The sequence below is a fragment of the Cyprinus carpio genome, chromosome A23 (assembly GCF_018340385.1).
Source record: "Cyprinus carpio isolate SPL01 chromosome A23, ASM1834038v1, whole genome shotgun sequence".
Lineage (NCBI taxonomy): Eukaryota > Metazoa > Chordata > Actinopteri > Cypriniformes > Cyprinidae > Cyprinus > Cyprinus carpio.
Genome location: NC_056594.1, coordinates 16,775,262 through 16,790,982, shown reverse-complemented (window position 1 = coordinate 16,790,982; position 15,721 = coordinate 16,775,262). Strand labels below are relative to the sequence as shown.

General features: G+C 39.1%; 1 protein-coding gene across 4 annotated transcripts in view; it reads left to right on the top strand.

Moving 5' to 3' along the window:
* Positions 1-15,721, top strand: part of LOC109065508 (plexin-A2-like) — a 206,592-nt gene that overhangs the window by 47,078 nt on the left and 143,793 nt on the right. For 3 of the 4 annotated variants that reach the window (XM_042713475.1, XM_042713473.1, XM_042713472.1), the window contains 2 exons: positions 1,647-2,975; positions 12,780-12,962. In XM_042713475.1, the coding sequence (XP_042569409.1) occupies positions 1,773-2,975; positions 12,780-12,962 (1,386 nt within the window). In that variant the 5' untranslated portion in view covers positions 1,647-1,772. Of the gene's footprint in view, positions 1-1,267; positions 1,557-1,646; positions 2,976-12,779; positions 12,963-15,721 lie in introns of those variants that run through there. The other variant, XM_042713474.1, reaches the window with a different exon arrangement.

Genomic DNA, 15,721 nt, shown 5'->3' with positions numbered 1-15,721 from the left:
GTGGTAGTTAAGTGGGCAAAATCATACAAGATAAATCCAGTGATGGTTTACGGTTGGAGAGAAGAGGTGATTGTGCTCGTGAAGGTGATAACACCTCCTTGCACCTCCAGCATGTGCGAAGTCACACAAAAGAGCAGCAGGAAGGATAAAACCAACCCTAGGACTGGGTTTTACAACTCCCTTTACAGCCATGCTAACAGACTGCACCTCAAAACTGAGCTAGTGCACGTGTATGCTAAGCTAGGATATTAGCACTCTGTTATATGTAAGCAAAGTGCTGTTTATAATTCTGCACATGTTGTTTACCTTTGATCACTTTGTCCCTTTAGCCTCTACATGCAAATCACGAAGAGACCTCTATGTCTTGACATGTTCAAGCACGCTAGCAAAGCCCTGTTCACTTAAATTCATCACCATGTTAAAGCTAATTGCAATCGTTGGACTGTATTGCTTAATCATATGTGATTCTCTGATGTGCAGGCATTGCCTACATTTGTTAGCCCTTTTGGACCACCTAGCACTAATAATGCATGCAAATCAAATGGAAGGAAAAAATAGGCGAGGAAATATGGTGAATGTGTTCAGACAGTGTAGACTGTATATCTCTAATGGCTGCCTTATTCATTTAGGAATGATTGCTCTGGTGCCAATGATTAATCCCTCCAGGACTTAATGGTGTCAAAGGGATACAAAAAAGGAAAGAGAGAAAAACAGAAGAACAGAATTGGAAAGCATAATTAATGGATTCCAATCCTGTTAAACAGCCCCCTTTCAGAGCAGATAGTAAAAACAGGGTGCATGGAACCGGCACCAAATTTGTTCACACTTTGTTGTAGTAATAAGATCCAGGTCTCCCTCGTGCAGTGGATTGGATAATTAACTCCCTGGGATAAATGCAGAAAGAAAGGGGGGCCCTTTTGATTTATCATATGGGGGAGACGGCACTTTACCAGCCTTTGCAAACTGCTATTACATAAATTGCTTTTTTCTCAATGTACTTTTCTTACTGTTAGACACTGACAAACTAGGTTGGGAAGTGTAGATAATAAAGAAGAAGCAAATGTCAAGAAATGAGAGGGCGATGTTAATATTTTGTCATAAAGGAAAGCTCTTAAGTGCACTTTTCTTGACATAAATGCATTACTCAAAAAATGTTTTGGGGAAAAAAATCAAATGGTTCCGCAGCTAAAAGAAGAATACATTTAAAAAGATTTGTCAGACCTATTCAGAATGCTTTTGCTACAGTTACTTTCTTTCTTTCTTTTTTTTTGATGTTAGATTGCCAAAGCAGGCGCTTCTCTAGAGAACTCTGACTGAACGCCATTCTTAGAAACCGCTGTCTCAGAGAACCAGCAAGCAGCGTGACTCATGTCATGCTAATTTCCGTTGCTACGATGTGCTTCACCTTCCTGCTTTGTGTAATCCTGCCCAACAGCTCCTTTGGAATGTGAAGATAAACCTTTCCTGCCATTGTCCCTTAGAAAAGCTGCCCCCTCCTCTTGAGTTAGTTGACACATTCCTTCAAAGAGGCAGAGGGCCTTGGTTTAGTGAATGAGGTGCAATTTCCATTGTCTGTTTCCTTTTGCGAGTCTAGATGTTCTGATGCTGATTTATGTACTCATTACCATTGCTCTTCTCTCTTTCAGAAACATGTGAAGACACTGGTAAGGAGCTGCACCATAGAGTTAGCCTTTAGACTACGAGGACGAAGATTAAGCCTTCTGATACTTCTTTAAACTCTTCATTTTCTAACCTGTCGGGTCCCTCAGACCATGGAGGGACAGCGGAATTCAAAGCGGACTTTGAAACAAAGCCCTGGACATGGTTCCAAATTGTCCTTTACATGCTGGGCACTAGTCTTAATCTTGCCTGTAGTGTGCTGTGAAGAGTCCTTTACAACGTTTCACCCTGAGCGACGAGAATGGGCCTTCAATCACATGACAGTTCACAAGACGACAGGAGCACTCTACATTGGTGCTGTCAACCGCGTCTACAAGTTATCAGGCAACCTGACACTATTAGTATCCCATGGGACTGGTCCAGAAGATGACAACAAGGCCTGCTACCCTCCACTTATCGTTCAGCCTTGCACTGAACCTCTGGTTTCTACCAACAACATCAACAAACTTTTACTCATCGACTACTCTCAGAACCGACTACTTGCCTGCGGAAGCCTCTTCCAAGGTGTCTGCAAACTGCTACGGTTGGATGACCTCTTCATTCTGGTGGAGCCGTCTCACAAAAAGGAACACTACCTCTCCAGTGTCAACCAGACGGGCACCATGTATGGAGTCATTGTGCCCTCACAGGGCAAGGATGGGACCCTCTTCATTGGTACAGCTGTGGATGGGAAGCAAGACTACTTTCCAACCATCTCTAGCCGGAAGCTTCCTCGTGACCCGGAGTCTTCAGCTATGCTGGACTACGAGCTACACACTGACTTTGTTTCATCTCTCATCAAGATTCCCTCCGACACCCTGGCGTTGGTCTCTCATTTTGACATCTACTACGTCTATGGCTTTGCCAGCGGCAATTTCGTCTACTTTCTGACCGTGCAACCAGAGACGCCCGAGAACAGCTTGTCTTCCAGCGGGCCCTCAAACGACCTGTTTTACACCTCTCGAATCGTCCGACTCTGCAAAGATGACCACAAATTCCACTCCTATGTGTCATTGCCTATTGGATGTGTCCGAAACAGAATTGAGTACCGCCTTCTGCAGGCGGCCTACCTGGGCAAACCTGGACGAGTGCTTGCGGCATCCCTCAACATTAGCGCTCAAGACGATGTGCTCTTTGCTGTCTTTTCCAAAGGTCAAAAACAGTACCACCATCCACCTGATGACTCGGCCCTCTGTGTCTTCAGCATTCGGGACATCAATGCACGGATCAAGGAGCGTATGCAATCCTGCTATCAGGGAGAGGGGAACTTGGAGCTCAACTGGCTGTTGGGAAAGGATGTACCTTGTACCAAAGCGGTAAGAAACCTTTTTATTATTACTAGCCACAGCAGCTAGCTTACTAATTAGCTTGTTAAACCAGCTTTGAATTAGAGGCATTGTTAGATGTAGTATCAGAAACTCTAATCATGGAAGCTTTTTCCAAATTGTACTACTTTAATTGAGCTTGTTGTGTGCATGGCTTATTTAAGAGCTTTATTTCAAGTTCTCTGCCTTTGAATGATCTCTTGGCGCAATATACATTTTTTGCCCTTTAAGAAACTGACAGTTCCCATGCCTGCTTTTGCTCACTAGAAGACCTCAGTAAATCATAACAGTCAGATGGGGAATTGTTACTAATTTTATGTTTTCTTTGGAATAAAGATAGGATCTGCATCATAATGTTTATGTTGCTGGTTGTTGTTCTTGCATATCCATATTTCATTCTTAAGAGTGTAACAGGATACTATCCAAGCAATCCTGTTGAACCTCGCAACCTACAGGATTGAATGTCAGGCATACTTAGGGTTAGTCTAAGCATGATAGCACACCCCAACAAATCCCATGAAATGAATTTTAGACTAATCCTTTCAACTTGTTTTTGTAATTGTAAATTGTTTTTCAAAATATTCTTTATCCATCTGTTATTATGGGTAATTGTTTAGCGCTGATAGGATGAGTGGCTTTATTAAAGTCTAGGTAAAAGGGTGTCATGTCAAAGTTGTAATATTCCTCTCCAGAACAAATTTAATAAATAAGGCAGGATGTCAGACAAAAGGCCACATGAAATTACTGTTGCGTTTTCTTTGTTCTTTACTAGTCTTGCTCCCAAACCACCACGGTCCTCAGAGTTTTTGCTGTTTAACTGGGGGTGTAAACAAATTTAATTATAGGCACTAATAATTCTCTGTACATATGTTTATTTACAAGTTACCACACTGACAAGTGGTGTGTTGATACTTACATAAATATTAATATGAATGTGTGTATTGTTTTATGGCATTCAGTAGTGTTGGGTATCATTTGAAATTTATTAGTTTCGATTCCAATAAAATAAAAATTAAAAATAAATACAACTGAACAAATTTCAGGTACAGAAATTGAAATGGTTCTAAAATGGAACCGGATCTCGATACCCAACTCTAGCTGTCACTGATTGTTTTGCATCAGTGTGTGTGAAATTTAAGAGAGATTCTTAATGACAAACTACTGCTATGTGATTTCCTCTAGGGCATCCTTTATTAGCTTCAGTAAATTCGCCATTAGTATGATGTCAGAGGTGATTGTCACTCTGAGGAAAACATTATAGAGTGTCTGAGCAGGGTGGTCTTCAAAGTAGCAGACTCCACTCTGGCCCCATTAAGGACCCTAGAGGATCCCCTGTCTGACCCCAGGGGGGCCGTCAGTGGCTTATGATGTCAGCCAGCCCTCCTCCATGTTTTTCTAGGCCTCATTAAAAACATTGCACTAGAAACCTCCTGCGTCTTCTCTTCTGGTACTAGAGGAATGTCAGGATTGACTAAGGAGGAGGTCTGAAATATTAAAATATGAATATGTATGTTCTGTAAATACTCCTCAGTCAATGCCGTTCAATAAAACTATGGCATTATGCAGGTAGATCTTTAACGATTAGCATAGCGAAGTCTGTGTGCCCACACAAAAAAACAAACACCACAACTCACCATCCTCTTGCTGCCACCAAGCTTTTTTTTTACTCCCTTTTCATGGCAAGTAGGAGTATGAAAATATTTTTACAGTAAAATAATCCTTCTTAGACATTTTCATTTGCTATTAGAGCTCGTTTTACCTAAAAATACTGCTAGAAATCCCCTACTTTGATGTTTTTGTTTAATTTCCTGTCAGTTATTTCAGGCTATTACTGGAAACATGAGCTGTGTCCCAAATGACGCAATATACACTATGCACTCATACACTATGTACTTATGCACTACAGGTGCTGGTCATATAATTAGAATATCATCAAAAAGTTGATTTATTTCACTAATTCCATTCAAAAAGTGAAACTTGTATATTATATTCATTCATTACACACAGACTGATATATTTCAAATGTTTATTTCTTTTAATTTTGATGATTATAACTGACAACTAAGGAAAATTCCAAATTCAGTATCTCAGAAAATTAGAATATTGTGAAAAGGTTCAATATTGAAGACACCTGGTGCCACACTCTAATAAGCTAATTAGGGGTCGACCGATTATCGGCGTGGCCGATTATCGGCGCCGATATTAAGCATTTTTATTGTTATCGGCATCGGCCATTTTCAAAACCGATTTGCCGATAAAACCCTTTTACTTTGAAATGCGCGATCTGGCACTGATCCAGCCACCTCAGTCAGAGCGCACCGCTCTGTGGCCTAGACTAAGCCCCGCCCATCGTCCGTCTGATTTGTTGGGAGTCACGAGCCTGGTCAATCAATACGGCTGGCGCGGCTGGAAAATGTTCCGCTCTCACACCGAAATCACAGGAGCTGCTTCAGTGATCATCATCACACATCAATAAGTTATCTCTCGAAGGTAAGAATGCAGTAAACGTTCCTGAAGTTGCAATAAATCACTACACTAAAGTTGCAAAAGCACCTAAATATAATCGATTTATGATGACAAGCCCCGTTCAGTTATTATACTGTGAATCCCCGGTCAATGTCCGTCATTGCAGTGAAATGCTTTAACGGATCATCACATCAGTGCTGAGATAGTGAAACTAAAACCTACTTCTCTCACCATTCGGCCAACTTAACGTTATATTGTGAATAGATTATCAACACGAATGAATTCACTCACGTCTGCTGCGTTTTTTTTTTTTTTGTGTTGTTCACATAGCTTCACTGAACAGCGTCCGTTCCGTTAGGACTCTTAGTCAAAAAAATTGCGCATATTTGGAGAAATATTGCTTTATTCTAACATGATTGCAAAATAATTTATCATACAGATTCAGAATTACCATTATGCAATTTTGAAGAGCTGAAAGGGCCTCAAGCGCGAGCTCTGTACGCCCTGACGCGACGCGAGCTCCCTATTCCTGATTTAGTTATCTCCGCGGCCCCGCGCTCTCTCATTTGACTAATAACCATTAGCCGGGCATGCGATTTGCCGGGGGGGACGGGGGGGATTTCCCCCCTTCTGGTCTATGCATCCCTGCCTCTGCTGAATAACTTTTATCCCCGGTGGGGATAAAAACATCATGCAAACCCGCTCTGACGTCCAGATCTGAATCAAATGATTCGCGATACGCGATCCGATTGAAGCGCATCGAAACAGTGAATCATTTTGCGACGCAATGGTTTAACTGATTCGGAGTTTCAAAAAGCTCCGTTGTGTTCTTTGCTTGCTTTCTCGATGTAATTTGTTGTTTGAATAACCGTGGACATTAAATCATTACAATTAATAGGCCTAACGTAGGCTTACAATGTTTTTATTAAACTGAGATCACACTAAATACAATTTCCGTCGTATTAAAAACATTTCATAAAATTTTTCAAAAGCATCCCACCCTCTGTTTATTTCACAAATCGCACCCTGCTAATAACCCTATGCTAATAACGTAAATTGTCAATAATCTCACATTGCACGTTTCTGGATGACGTTGTCCTGTATACTTCCTAGTTTGTATCGCCGTGATAAACAGTCATTAAACATTTTACACATCAAAAAAAAAAAAAAAAACACACTATTACAATATGGGTTGTGTGTGATTTTAGTGCAATTCTGGGTTGCAAATAAAATGCTAAATATAACACACACACACACACACACATACACATACATACATATATATATATATATAGAGAGAGAGAGAGAGAGAGAGAGAGAGATTACATTTATTTTCCATTATTTGTTCATTTGTCGCTGTTTAAATTTTCTTTAAGTTTTACTTTGTTTATAGGATGCTGCTGATGGATGCAAGTTTTACTTTAGTTTACAGAATGCTGCTGATGGATGCTCCCAGCATTTTTTATGTTTGTTGTTAATTATTAATATTAATGTTGTTATTATGAACAGTTCTCAGAATTAAAGATGTGTTAAAATAATTTAAAGAGAGTCTTTGTCAGAGGCCTTTTTATTCTTAATTTTGACATTAATTTTCATTTTTACACTAGACGCATATCGGTTCAAAATATCGGTTATCGGTCTCCTTGATCTGTAATAATCGGTATCGCCATCTGCCCTGAAAAATGCATATCGGTCGATCCCTAAAGCTAATTAACTCAAAACACCTGCAAAGGCCTTTAAATGGTCTCTTAGTCTAGTTCTGTAGGCTACACGCTCATGGGGAAGACTGCTGACTTGACAGTTGTCCAAAAGACGACCACTGACACCTTACACAAGGAGGGCAAGACACAAAAGGTCATTGCAAAAGAGGCTGGCTGTTCACAGAGCTCTGTGTCCAAGCACATTAATAGAGAGGCAGGGGAAGTTGTGGTAGAAAAAAGTGTACAAGCAATAGGGATAACCGCACCCTGGAGAGGATTGTGAAACAAAACCCATTCAAAAATGTGGGGGAGATTCACAAAGAGTGGACTGCAGCTGGAGTCAGTGCTTCAAGAACCACTACGCACAGACGTATGCATGTCATGGGTTTCAGCTGTCGCATTCCTTGTGTCAAGCCACTCTTGAACAACAGACAGCGTCAGAAGTGTCTCGCTTCAAAAAGGACTGGACTGCTGCTGAGTGGTCCAAAGTTATGTTCTTTGATGAAAGTAAATTTTGCATTTCCTTTGGAAATAGGGGTCCCAGAGTCTGGAGGAAGAGAGGAGAGGCACACAATCCACATTGCTTGAGGTCCAGTGTAAAGTTTCCAAAGTCAGTGATGGTTTGGGGTGCCATGGCATCTGCTGGTGTTGGTCCACTGTGTTTTCTGAGGTCCAAGGTCAACGCAGCCGTATAGCAGGAAGTTTTAGAGCACTTCATGCTTCCTGCTGCTGACCAACTTTATGGAGATGCAGATTTCATTTTCCAACAGGACTTGGCACCTGCACACAGTGCCAAAGCTACCAGAACCTGGTTTAAGGACCATGGTATCCCTGTTCTTAATTGGCCAGGAAACTTGCCTGACCTTAACCCCATAGAAAATATATGGGGTATTGTGAAGAGGAAGATGCGATATGCCAGACCCAAGAATGCAGAAGAGGTGAAGGCCACTATTAGAGCAACCTGGGGTCTCATAACACCTGAGCAGTGCCACAGACTGATCGACTCCATGCCATGCCGCATTGCTGCAGTAATTCAGGCAAAAGGAGCCCCAACTAAGTATTGAGTGCTGTACATGCTCATACTTTTCATGTTCATACTTTTCAGTTGGCCAAGATTTCTAAAAATCCTTTCTTTGTATTGGTCTTAAGTAATATTCTAATTTTCTGAGATACTGAATTTGGGATTTTACTTAGTTGTCAGTTATAATCATCAAAATTAAAAGAAATAAACATTTCAAATATATCAATCTGTGTGTAATGAATGCATATAATATACAAGTTTCACTTTTTGAATGGAATTGGTGAAATCAACTTTTTGATGATATTCTAATTATATGACCAGCACCTGTATGTACTCGGAGTCTGATAACCCCTCCCCCTTCGCTACGTAAATAAAGCTGCGACAGTTGAGTGCATGAAGTGTCCAACATTCCACACTTCGTTTTTTTTGGGTTATTTAAGTGCATCATCCAGGTATTTAAAGTGCACTTTTTCTTTTTGGAATTTTCTATGTGAACGCACTACTTGCACTATTCATACTAAAAAAATGTCATAGTGCATAAGTATGCGATTTTGGACGCACCTATGGCCTCTGTACAGACTTCGGTCTAACTCCTTCGGCTCCAGTGTCTCTGCTGAATCACAGAGAAAGTGGAACTTAGAGATGCACAGGGTGATAGGAAGAGAAGTCATAAGCCGAGAAGGCTGAATGAAAGATTTATCAAAGAGCCCAGCTTGCAACTGTCTTCCTGCCTGGCCAAACTGCTCGCTGCTTCACATGCAGCCCTTTTATGCTATTCACTCATTCAGCCGGTGTTACGATTCATCAGGCCGCCTGATCAAGCCTATCGCAGTGCTAGTTTAAGCACTGATCTAAGGAGGACATTCTATTGATCAGTTGGCTTCCAAAGTGGCGACCCTTGTCCAGATTTGTGTATGGAACAATAACCCCCTACCTGAAACAGCAGTCATAGGAAATGGGTTCCGGTGATGAGCATAAGCGTTGCCATGTGAATATCAAATCAGGCACTTTAGGTTTCACGCTTGGTGCTGAAGGTTAAAAAGCTAGATATATATATGTAACAATAAAACTCCATAATCACAGGAAGAAGGAGGCGGGAACTGGCGGACACTCAAATAAAACTTTAATAATCAAATAAACATAAAACAGCACGACAGCCCCTCACGGGCGACTCCCGCGCACAAACAAAAACCAAACACAAAATAAAACCCAGGCCTGGTCCTCTCTCGTCCTTCACTGTCGTTGCTCCTCTTTTGTATCCTCCCGATCTCCTCAGGACTCGAGACCGGTGAGTGGAGCAGGTGTCGCTCATTTCCCAATCACTCGACCGGCCTCGCTCCGTTCCCACGGCTCTCGGCCCCGCCCCACTCGTCACAACATTCCCACGGCTCTCGGCCCCGCCCCACTCGTCACAATATAAAATCAGTTTTCCATTTTCTTTGTTTTGACATTGGCTTTGTCTCCCCTCAGTAACTGAACAACATTTATAAAATGTATCAATTAATTACAAATAATAATCTTATTGATTGGTTATTAAATTCTATAAATGTAGAAATATAACGTTTGCACATTTAGCTAATTTAAAGTAGTACAATTTATGATACCATCTTTGCCAGATTTCATATGTGATTTTGGAAGTTTTGGTCTTTCCCAATTGAAGTATATAAGATGTAGAATGAATCCTGTTCTCTAAATTTGCATAAGATTGGCAAGACTAGAACATAGCTGCCCTTGGGCATTACCAAGATGAATACAGAGTGGACTGACTTTCTTCAAAAAGGACTTTGCATACAAACATATTTAAATAATGCAATCAAAAGGGCCAGCTGTTTTTGAGGAACAGATTTGAAAATCTCTAAGGCAGTTATTTTTGGATTGAAAAATAAAATAAAACATGATGAAGAAGGGCTGGAACAACATCTGCCGAGTATGAGGCATTTACATCTCTGCTTTATTGCTGTCCCCCAGCTTGTGAAGGTCTGGGAGGCAGTAAGGATTTTACAGCGTGAGCCTGTAGTCGAGCAGGCTGATATTAAAGGGCTGTGGAGAGTTGGGAAGAGCAGTGCTGCGTTCAGCATCATGACCGAGCGCACAGTATCCATCTCTCTTACTCTACATGGCACTTTGAGGCCAGTGTCAGTCACCATCTCCGATGACCTGAATCTAAACGCCGCTGAGTGTTGTAACTCGCCCCCCAAACTCAAATGGGAATTGATAGTGACCCATGTATGCATGTGACATGAAAAATGGACCATAGACCCTCCCATTTGATTGTAAATGTTTATAAGCTTCAATCTCATGTGGTGTGTATGTGTGTGTCTGCGAGAGAGGAGGAGATGCACGGGGAGAGCAATAGAAAGCAAGCGAGGGAAAAATATGGGTGTTTCTTTTGGCCCTGTGGACACATTTCACACTAGTTTGTCTACCTACAGTGTCGAAAAGTGGATATACAGTACATGGAGAACCAGAGGATTCTGTACATTTTCTAAAAGTAATTTCCAAGAGTAATTGCCACCACATCTTTAATGATGTTTAGCAGCAATCTGTATTAAAAATTATTATTTATCACAAATACAACCACTAATTATTTTTTTTACTTGTTGCTTAACTTGACATAATTATAACTTAATTGAAAATATACACCCTAAAATATTGTGATATTTATATTTACTTAAAAATGGAAATGAGGGATAATTGTAATAAATAAATAAAGATTGGAAGTATATATTTATTTATATGCACATTTTAATAGTATGAGATTGAAAGTCTACATCTGGAACGTAGCAGAAATAAAGGCAGCATGGTAAAAAGTTTTTTAAAGAACATCAAAAGAAAAATGTTACAATTTCCTAGTTTTTATAAAAAAAATTAAAATACAATTGCAACATAGAAGTGCCTAAACTAATAGAACCACCCTGTCCTAAATGACAAGATCATTTAGATCAGAATTAGAGACTGTGTGCTTATGGAAGTTATGGTTTTGGCCCTGGTCTCATCTGTATAGGTGTTGTTTTCGGCTGGTGTGGTGTGTAAGTGTGTGTTATTGTGCTTTCGTCCCCAGCCGGGGTAAGCTACACTATTCTTATAGCACTGGGTAATGAGGCAGTCAGGGAGCCTGGCAGGACTCACCAGAGCAGAGCGGGAACATGTCTGGCCAGCTGCTCAGAAAACCACACTCAATGGTCCTGTTACTGTCTCCCCTCAGAAACTGAACAAGAGTCCGTATTCTCTGGCCTTCACTGCAAATGCAAACTACCAGCTGGTTGGGCATCACTTGACAGTGTGATACACTAGTAAAACTGAATCCCACAGTCACTGAAAACCTGTAAATGTCAGAGAATTTTTAAACAGTGATTTCCATGCTTGGAAAAGTCTTGGAAAATTTTGTAGTGAATATACACTACTTTTCAAAAGTATAGGGTTCTTAAGATTTAAAAGAAATATATATATTTAAAGAAGTCTCTTATGCTCACCAAGTCTGCATTTATTTGATTAAAATAACACTAACAAACAGTTTTTACAGTTTCAATGAAAAACAATTAATTTATAATGTAATTTATTGTATTCTTTTGATGCAAAGCTGAATTTTCAGCAGCCATTAATCAGTCTTCTGTGTCGTATGATCCTTCAGAAATCATTCTGATATGCTGACTTGCTGCCCATGAAAGATATTTGGATGTTTATTAAAAAAAGGTTGTGCTGCTTCAAATTTTTGTGAACACCATGACATTTTTTAAAGATTCTTTGATGAATAGAAAGTCCAAAAGAACAGCATTTATTTGAAATAGAAAAAATCTTTTTATTATTAAAAAAAGGTTGTGCTGCTTCAGAACATAGACTTGAAAGTGCACTTTCCAAACAAAAATTTTTTATAATTCATGAACAAAAACATTTTATAACATGATTATTGATGTACCATTTTTCATGGTAATGCAATGTCTGATTTTAAAATGGGTTTTAAAGGGTGAATTTTGAGATTTTAAGTTTTCAGGTATTTCTAAAGTGTGAATGAGAAAAAGGCAACAAAGAAGTTTTGACAAGGTCAGAACTCCTGTTTTTAAGGGTGCCACTCTTGTCATAAATTAATCTATTTCTTTTCCTTATTTTTAAAAAAAAAACTTGGTAAATATATATATAGTCTTAGATACGATATTATTTGTCATATATATAGTAAAATAGGCGTCCCGTATACGGGACGGGGTGACAGTTACAGCTTATGCAGTAAAAAGAAAAACAACAACACACAAATCCCATTTAAAAATAGTTTTATATATTGTAGACAGTTTACAGTAATCCCAAATTGTTTTTTTGGTAGACAGTATGTAGACAGTAAAAAAAAAAAATTATAAAAGTTATAAATCATCACAGTACAATCATGACAAATTGATGTTATTTATTTATTTATTTACAGTAAAAATGGTGCAAATTATCATTTAGTGTTCCCTGATCCATTGTTTACCCTCACTAGCTTACAAAGTGCTTCCCTGTATTAAAATTAGTGCAACCTTTTCACCCTCTAACTGATGTCTGTATAAACAACCGAACTGACCTTGACTTTTTGATTCAAAGCAAACTGCTGACTCTCGTTTGACCTTTCTCCTCCTGTAGCCCGTCCCTATTGATGACTCCTTCTGCGGTTTGGACATCAACCAGCCCCTTGGCGGCTCTCAGCTGGTGACCGGACACACACTTTATACAGAAAGCCGTGATCGCATGACCTCGGTGATCTCCTACATCTATAATGGCTACTGTGTGGCTTTTGTTGGCACCAAGAGTGGACGACTGAAAAAGGTGAGTCTTGTCGCAGAATGTTGTGCTGAGCATCTGAGATGTGTACAGAGTTACACATGTTTGAGTTAAATGAAGAAGTTGTAGACCTCTCACCTCACTTACAGGCAAACATTTTTGATCGCAAACAGTGTGTCATGTTAGTTATTAATGGTGTCTTCTGGAGCACTGCTTTGAACTGCTCTACTGGCCTCATTTAAAAGTAGAGATGGAAAAGAGGGAACCAGAAACTTTTTGACTAAATATTTCATACTTTTTTGAAGGATTCATCTGGTTCTGTTCACTTTCCCAACCATAATGGGCAGCTTAAAGCGACCTCAGGGGTTCCTGTCTGCCTCCCTAGTCTATTAATTTTAATAGAATGTTTTCTCAGCCAAACCCATGGAAAGGATGTTAGACAGAAAAGCCAGACACTGTTAGGGTTATCATATGCGTAATTATAATCTCTTTCAGATAAAGGGCATAAAGAGAAAATGGGGTGTTAAATGCACCTTTCTGGTTGGTAATGGCAGCAATAGACAAGAAACCATCACTCAACTTCTATCGCTTAAGTCAACATGAAACTTCTTTCACTACCCATTAGATTTGCTATATTTAACAAGAAACATATGTAGTGTGGGACTTAATTTTATCCATCTTAAATTGATCTTCATTTATCTAAAAACGTAGGCATAAATTACTGCACTAACTATTAACACAATTTTAGAAAGTCTGTGTTACCTACTACAGTACAACATAAGCCTAAAACAACAACAAAATATATTTTTAGCTAATAGGATATATTTATTTTTGCTCTAGATGTCGTCAACCAAAAAGAAAAATTATTTCTGAGCCAGAGACAGTTTGGCCTTTTTGATTTAGGATTATGAAAACAGTTTTTTGTTTTTTCCAAATGAACCAGATTTATTTTAGTATTATTTATATTATTATAGTATTTATTAATATTGTTTATATATCTTTTATATTTTCATTTAAGTTTTAGTACTTTTAAGTTCTGACATTTTTGCATTTTTTTAATTTCTTAAATCTTTATTTTTATTTCAGTCAGTTTTAGTAATTTTAGTACTTAAAGTTTCTATTTTTATTTTATTTTTTTTGCCAAAGCAACACTTCACATTCATAAAAATTTTATATTTTATTTAAGCTTTAGTTCTGTTACTGAAATGGATTTGCTAATTATTTTAGTTAATAACAATACTGACATAAACATGAGCTGAAATGTGCTCGATTAATCCAATAAGTGTTTTGAGAAAGTGATTGGCCTCTATTTTGATTTTGTGTTCACTTTACAGATCTATTTATGTGGTTCAAAATGTTTGCCCTTTGTTGAGCATCCAGTTCATTAAGTGTTGACATGTTAGCATGTGGCTAATGGAACTGCTGTAGTAGCAAGACGAGACTACCTGCAATAGGCAATTATGAAAATGACAAGGGGTCCATCAGCTGCTTTTGGGACTCATGGCCCCTTTGGGGCACGAGAGCGTTGAGTGACAGGCCATGCCCTGTTAGACGAGCAGAAACAGGCATGTCCTCACCCCACAGCAGCTGCAGGAGACACCAAAGAGATGAAGACAGAGAGAGACCTGCTCTACAAACATTGGTTTTGTCCCTCGTTCCCACCTGCCCCCCTACAAACACACACAAATAACAGCTGCCTCCCCAGACACAAGGGAGAACGGACAATGTCAAAGTGTCAAACTGAGTGTTTGTTTCATGCCGGTAGCACGGCAGCGTCCAAATTGTGTTTTGCGCCTTGATTAATTCATTTATAATTGAATCAGCACCGCAATCAGGAAGTGGCATCGGAGGCATTCACTCTCTGTAATCCTCTTGTTTTAGTGGCTTATTAATTAATGTTATTTTTTTTCTCCTCGCGGTTGGTGAAATTAAATTAGGCCAACAGCATTGTGTTCTTAGAAGTGCTGCCGTGGCATGTTTTTCTAGCCTCAAGCTAGCTTGGATTCTCATATCGCCGCCCTAGTGGGCAGAAGGGAGAATGAAACATACCAATATGGTGGAATTAGAGACGTATTGCCCTAGGTGGAAAACTGAGTGTCTTGTGATAATCTCTGCAAACCCTGAGAATTCAGTCACATCTGCACAAATCGTGACAGTGTCGAGGAAGAAGATGAGACGGCCTTATGAGAGCTTGTGTGTTTTGGAAAGGTTAGGGAGCTATCACAGCCCCAAAAAGTGTGTCTCTTGGAGAATACACAGACGAGCCTTGAGAGCTCAGGAAGCTGGTATTTGTGAGATACTTTGTTTTGTGTCCGTGAGCCTTTTTTCCTGCTGTGCAACTCTGAGTATCTGGCATATCTGGAGTTTCTGGCTTCCTAAGGACATGTAGTTTTGTTTTGAAATGTTTGAATAGATGTTTTAATACACTGATTTCAGAAGCAAACCTGGCACTGGAGCTTGTTAGTTCCATTCATTTCAATGAATCAACTGTCCATTTAATCAAACAAACCACTAATATGTAGGTAAATATTAATCTAATGTAGTTAAGAATGTTACTTTTAATTACTATGTATTATACTGGTGCATATAAAATGTTTAAATATTCAAAAATAATACAAATAAATAAGCAATATATTTAAATATAACACATTTAAAAACACTTTTTTATATTAAAAATATCATTTTATCATTAAGGGGAAAATAGTGTGAAAAAATATTATTTTTAACTAAATTTTTACTGTATTTTACTTGTGTACTACAATCAAGACATTTTCTATGTCTTGTAGTGTAATAATAATAAGAAT